The sequence below is a fragment of the Mustela putorius genome, unplaced genomic scaffold (genome assembly GCF_011764305.1).
Source record: "Mustela putorius furo isolate JIRA1106 unplaced genomic scaffold, ASM1176430v1.1 tig00000868_pilon_pilon_pilon, whole genome shotgun sequence".
Taxonomy (NCBI): domain Eukaryota; kingdom Metazoa; phylum Chordata; class Mammalia; order Carnivora; family Mustelidae; genus Mustela; species Mustela putorius.
In genome coordinates this window covers 5330314-5337128 of record NW_025421502.1, presented here as the reverse complement: position 1 = coordinate 5337128, position 6815 = coordinate 5330314, and the positions used below count along the sequence as shown (strand labels likewise).

General features: G+C 40.2%; 1 protein-coding gene across 1 annotated transcript in view; it reads left to right on the top strand.

Moving 5' to 3' along the window:
• The first annotated feature begins 672 nt into the window (after positions 1-672).
• The window catches only part of LOC101682177 (glutamyl aminopeptidase), an 81971-nt gene continuing 75828 nt past the window's right edge, over positions 673-6815 (top strand). Inside the window, exon 1 of the mRNA XM_004748075.3 lies at positions 673-1568. Within this exon, the coding sequence (XP_004748132.1) occupies positions 940-1568 (629 nt within the window). The 5' untranslated portion in view covers positions 673-939. The remainder of the gene's footprint in view (positions 1569-6815) is intronic.

Below are 6815 nucleotides of genomic sequence, written 5' to 3'. Positions count from 1 at the left end.
CTCGGAGGCCAACTGCAGAGATGAGTTTATCTACCCCAGTGTAGTTATTTATCTTCCTTGTGTTCTGTCCTTTCAATCCTTTCCCTTTCTGCCTACTTTTTTTTTTTTTTTTTTTTTAATGCTCTTCAGCTCCAGGACCACTTTGGCTAATTTCACGTTCCCTCCCTCTTCCATCCAGACTGAACGGATTCAGAGTCACTTGGCATTGCTTTGCTAATCCAGCAACTCAACAAATATTCACGGACTACCTCAGTGGTCCTTGAATTTTTATGTATCCCTTTGCGTGTCCAAGCCCAGGGTATGACTTTGGTAAAGGCAGAGTCTGAATGTTTATGTAATGGGAGGGGAGAAAAACCGAAAAGAAAATACTTGGCTTCCTTGGCTAGCTACCTGATGAAAAGGCTGAAATCTAAGAAGCCCTGTGGTTAATTAAGAGAGAGAGACTGTGCGCACAACAGGAAGGAGCCTCAGACCCAGTGGCAAAGGTTGAGTTTTTCTATGGCAAGCACACTTCTTCCCCGGAATGCTCTCTCCCTGAAAGCTGCTGACAGGGCTTTGGCAAAGTCTCACCCTCCCGCTCCCTGATAAGCTAAGCCCTATTTTATGTTTAACTCACTCCTGAGGAGGAGGGGAGGGGTGGGGATGCGTGGTTTATAAGGAGCTGCGACAGTCTCCTGGTCAGTCCTCTTCCTCCAGCTCAGCCTCCCCTCTGGAGCCCTTATCCCACCCCCTTGTTTCCGCGTCCCTCCTTGAGTGGCGGGTGGGGAACGGGAACAGAGAGGAAAGAGGCAGGGAGCCAGAGTGGGGTGTGGGAAAAAAACAAAAACAGGCTGCCAAGCCAGGGAATTCCTCGCAATTTGAAAAGGAAGTCAGCTGACTTTCATTAGTTAGGTAACTTTAACATCCTTTTATGCGTAATATTTGACTTTGGAGACAAAAATGAACTTTGCGGAGGAAGAAGACGCTAAGAGGTACTGCATTAAAACGAAACATGTGGCCATAATCTGTGTGGTGGTGGTGGCGGTGGGATTAATAGTAGGACTTTCCGTGGGCTTGACCAGGTGCAGCAGCTCCACGGGGGATGCCGGGCAGGGCCCAGCTCCGGTTCCCTCTGAAGCGCCTTCCCCAGAGAGCCCGCCGGAGGACCAAGGGGTCTGCCCTGCCAGAGAAGACGAAAGTGGAGACTGGAAAAACTTCAGGCTGCCGGACTACATCAACCCAGTGCACTACGACTTGGAGGTGAAGCCCCTGCTTGAGGAGGACACGTACACAGGCAGCGTGACCATCTCCATCAACGTGACCAGCCCCACCCGGTACCTGTGGCTGCACCTGCGGGAGACCAGGATCACCCAGCTCCCGGAGCTGAAGAGGTCCTCCGGGGAGCAGGTGCCAGTCAGGCGGTGCTTCAAGTACAAAAAGCAGGAGTATGTGGTGATGGAGGCAGAAGAAGAGCTTGCGCCGGGCAGTGGCGAGGATGCCTACCTCCTGACCTTGAAGTTCGCTGGCTGGCTGAACGGCTCGCTCGTGGGATTTTACAGAACGACGTATGAGGAGAACGGACAGATCAAGTAAATATTCATTTCTGTTTTATTTACCCTCAGCTCACATATTTGCTTTCCATTTCTTTCCCTTTCCACCTTTTAATTGTTTTGGGGTCTGTTATCTAAACCTGGTTTCAATTCTGCCTGTCTGCCTGGGGGACAAAAACTCTTTGCCCTGTGGTATTTTCAAAGCCTATCAGAAAACCTGAATGTACAGTGTGAGCTTCATGGAGTCCAAAGAATCAGCGTAAGTCTTTAATTTCATCAGGAAAAATCATAATGTACTACATCCTGTCAGAACGCTGACACTACTTAACAGAAACTACCTCCGGTTTTTAAAATACATGTGTTTAGTAAATTTCGCTGCCATGGTCCGCCATTATATGACAATGATTTAAAAGTGAACTTAAAAAAAATACATTACACTAGGGCATCTGGGTGGCTCAGTAGGTTAAAGCCTCTGCCTTTAGCTCAGGTCCTGTTCTCAGGGTCCTGGGATCAAGCCCCACATTGGCCTCTCTGCTCAGCAGGGAGCCTGCTTCTCTCATTCTCTCTCTCTCTCTCTCTTTCTGCCTACTTGTGATCCCTGTCTGTCAAATGAATAAATAAAATCTTTAAAAAAAATTTACACTAAATTTAAGAGAAAGTCAGTAAATGTCCATTGTAATTTTGAGTCTTTTAGTGGAGAAGGGATGTTGAAAGGGTATGCAAAATCCATAGAATTGTCTTTGTGTCTTTATCTAGGAAGGAAGGCAGAAGTCTGCCTTTATCTTGTACAGCCAGAACAATGACCCACACATAAGCTTTTAATAAATACTCATTGAGTTCACACGTTAGTGGCAGCGTATGGATAACTCTTTGGGCTTACTGTCCATCACACAATATGCAACGGTAATGCTAAGCCTTTTGCAACATAAACAATATATCAAGTAAATATATGTCTTTTTGCATTTCTGTGTCTAGCAAAGATGGTTACTTGCCTTGACAATCTATCAGTTGCTATTAGTAGAACTATGTTAAGGCATAAATTCTCTCAATGAATTAAAAAAAAAAAAAAAAAAAAAAAAAAAACTTCACTCTGTGGGTGTGGGTCTTGCATCCGGAAGGAAGGCTACACTGAGCTATCAGTGAACTTGAAAGTGCTTTGACCTTTGCTTGTGGATTCTTGACAAGCAAATCATTAAGAACCTTAGTGTTTGGGCGCCTGGGTGGCTCAGTCATGAAGCATCTGCCGTTGGCTCAGGTCATGATCCCAGGATCCTAGAATCCAGCTCTGTATCAGGCTCCCTGTTCAGCCGGAAGCCTACTTCTCCTTCTCCCTTTCTCCCTGCCTGTGTTCCCTCTCTTACCGTCTCTCTGTCAAATAAATACAATCTGTTAAAAAAAAAAAAGAGAGAGAGAGAGAGACTGAGAGAGAGAGACAGAAGAAATCTTAGTATCACAGTTTAGCAATATGAGTCTGGGGCCAGCTCACTGAATATCCCTTCCCTATGTTGTTTTAAGCATCTTACAGAGCAAAGTAAAGCTTTTGGTCAAAATTCTTCCCATTGTTTGCCAGAGAGACCCAGGGACTAAAATGAAATGTTTAAGTACCCCTATATTACTGTAGGATACACTAACAAACTGAATAGACATGATAGTCTAAAAAAATATTTGAAGGGAACAGGCTCATATACTGTATCTCTATCTTAATATCACTAGCAATAAAACAATCTTCTTTATTGTTGACATACTTTTTTGTGTTTATAAAAATTAAAAATAATAAAAGCATGGAAAGTTATAAAGAAGGAAAATCAAAAGAAACTATAAAGAGAAACTTCACATCCAATGGTAACTTCGGTTACATGTTATTAAGTACTTTTTTAGGCAATCAAATTATAATTATACAATGTCTACGTATATAATTATACAATGTCTACGTATTTGTCTATATACCTTTTTGACTTCATATAAGGATTTCCTCTCATTCTGCCACATTTTCAAGAATCTGATTTTAAAAGGCTCTGCGTGGATGCACTGTTAATTTTTAAAGACCTATTTCCTAATACTCGATATTTAAATTGCTTTCAGGATTTATTAGAATAAAGGCATCAGAAAAGAACATAGTTGGAATAACCTTTAAGTATACATCTGTTTACTTCCTTATGTTAGGTTATATTCAATAAAATAGAATTGCTGGGTCAAAGAGTACAAATATATCAAGAAACTTATAACATTTATTTTGTTTACTTCATAAATAGCACACATTCACTCCAGAAAACTTGGAAAACAGAAAATTGTATCCCTGAAGTATAATCATTATTAATATTTAGGTAAATATTCTTCCAGTATTTTTTCTGAATACAGATGAAGATGGCATTGTGTTGGACATTGTATCGTATAACATGTTTTTACGATATATCAACACTTTAACATGGTTGGGTAGATGATTTAATGGATACATGATAGTCTATCATATGAATATAATGTACTTTATTCCACTTTTCTATTAAATTTGGACATTTAAGTGTCTCCTACTTTTTTACTTTTTTTATAAACACTTAGGAAAATATAACAACATTCTTATAAAAATATGTATAACATTTTCCAATAATTCTATAGGAAAATTCCTAGGGCATTGGCCCAAACTGCATATATGTGGATGCATGCAATTGTGTTTATGTATACAGGTATACACATATGTATAATATGTGCATGCACCTATGTGTGTCTCCAAACTGACTTTCAAAAATATATCCCAAATTACATTTCCACAAATAATGAATAAAAGTGCCCATTTCTCTGAGCTTCACTAAGGATTTAATGAGTTTTTTAAGCATTCCCAATTTGGGAGGGAAAGGCATAATATGAGGAAAAATATCCACCTTCAAGAGATTCTAAAAATTCATTAGTTGAACTGAAGACAAGTCAAAACTTTCAAGTGATTGTTGCAAAGTCTTTAAAATTGTTCCTTAGGTTGAGACAGTAGACACTTCATCTGAGTAAAGCCACCAAAGTATAAAAATTCTATACACTACAGGAAGACTGAAAAATATGGAAGAAGATTTCATTAGTAAATTTCTCTTATGGACTTTACACGTTTAAGAAAGCACTATACACTTAAATATATAGTATTCACTTGACTCTGAATTATTTTACTGTACCAATAAATTTTACCATAAAATACATATACTTGAGAGGTGATCTGAAACGTGGCAGTGCTAATGGCTGGCCAACAAATACCGAGTTACAGCAAGACTCCTGAGGGAGGCGGGCTCAGGTGGGTTCTCCTGGAGGACTGGTCACCCTGAGCTCAGCAGCTGTCCTTGGTAGCAGTTGAGGCTCTCAGGTTACCCAGCACATGGTTAGTGCTGCCCTGTACATGTGGTTTTGAAACAGTTCTGCACATACTCGGTAACCTCATTTAGGCTAAATGGAACGCTTTTTGTTTTTCTTGTTATGAAATATTTTAAGCGTATAAGGAGAGTCCATTGTTCTTCTTTCTTTTTTTTTTTGCAAGCCCATAAGTAACATTTTTGACAGTGCAGGGCTGTGGGGGTTCTCATCCCCAGTGCCCATGTAAGGATGCAAGAGTGAATTCACTGGGAGCAGCACTTTTCTTTCCTATTACATGGTGAGCTGCATACTATTTGATGCTGATACAATTTAAAATGTCATCATAGCAATACATTTTTAAGCGTGCAGTCAAAGTATATTTTCTGACACTTCTGTCTTATTGTAAAATTCAACTCCAGGGCCGAACATTCATAGTTGCCTATTAGCATCGGGATGTTACCGTTGCAAACACAACACAAACTAAACATGAGTGTGCTCAGTAGTAACCAAAATTATTTGATTTCTGCAAATACAACCAGGACTTGACCTTGAACTTCAAAGGAGGAGTCAACTCTCTGGGCTTCTTGTCCTCAAAACTTAGAGGCAAGAGGGGAGTTGGAGAAGAAGGTAGGGCCAGGTTAGAGCTCCCTGGCAATGACAGCCATATTGTCTTGGGAACAGAGTTGTACTGAGGCTTAGGATTAGAAAGTCTGAGAAGCTTAGAAGTTACTTTCCCTACTCTGGTCTTTTCCTTATGATCAGAAGAAGCCACTTTTAAAAGGACTGGAAATTTTGGAGTGTTTTTCTGCCCACCAATATACTCCACACTCTCACTGTGTTCTGTAGTATTTCCAGTTGCTCTCTTCCCAAGCAGAGTTCCCCTCTCCTCACATCTCCAAAGTGAATACGATTTTCTTCTCTTCAAGGGCCAGCATTTCCTTCTCAGTGTTTGGACTACCCTTACACAGCATTTTCCAACTTACTATTCCACAGAGTTCCAGTTATAGGATATTAATAGCTATTGCCAGGAAAAAAAAAAAAGAAAAGCAGGGGAGGGATTCTGTGGCCAAATTCATTTGGGCAAAAATATTAAATAAAAAATGTTTCTTTCTTCCTTTCTTTTTTTCTTTTTCTTTCTTTCTATTTTATTTTTTTTTTAATGATGGGACTTCTGAGAGACTTTTATGTAATATCCATTCTGAACCTCTAGAGGCTACCATGAATCTCTGGAGTATGCAGTTTCCCAACCATACAAGACTGTGGAATCTTCCATGGTTGGGAGTTGGGCTGTCCCTCTCTTGCTCACTAGCTAGAACAGTGAGTACTTAAATATTGCTGAATGAATGTAGAGAAACATTTTCACATACAGGCTCTCCCATGATTAATGTCCTCTGGTACATGCTGGGGTATGCTACAGAGTCCCAGCCCTTTTCCCATTGAGGAGCCCAATTTCCACCAATAACCTCTCTATCTTCCCACTCAGTCAGGATGGACATTTTTTCCTTGGTTCCTTTTCTCCCCATCTCCTTTAATGGAAGAGGAATTGATAAAATCTTTTTTTTTTTAACTTTGGGAAGCAGCCTTCATATTTTAAGAACTGAGAATCACTGGAATTAAGAGGAATTATAGGAATTTATAAGAAGGACAGATGTTTTCTAGTTTGGGTTTTCTGGGCGTTTACAGCATTGCTAGGATTGAAGCCAAATTCTGATACAATAGGGGAGTTGCAAAAGGCAAAGGCAAGTAAGAACATAAAAGCAGGTAAAAAGGAAAGGCACTAAATCCAAAAAATAGAGTGAGGATAAGAAATTCGTTTGTAGAAGAGGTTTATATGAAGAGGCTAACTAAATATAACTCTGGAAAACCTGTCAGGGAAAAGAAAGAAAGGATAGCCAATGGCAGGCTTGTAGGAGAAATTAACTGGTGACTAGTTAGGTGGATGGTGAAGGAAAGAGCTAA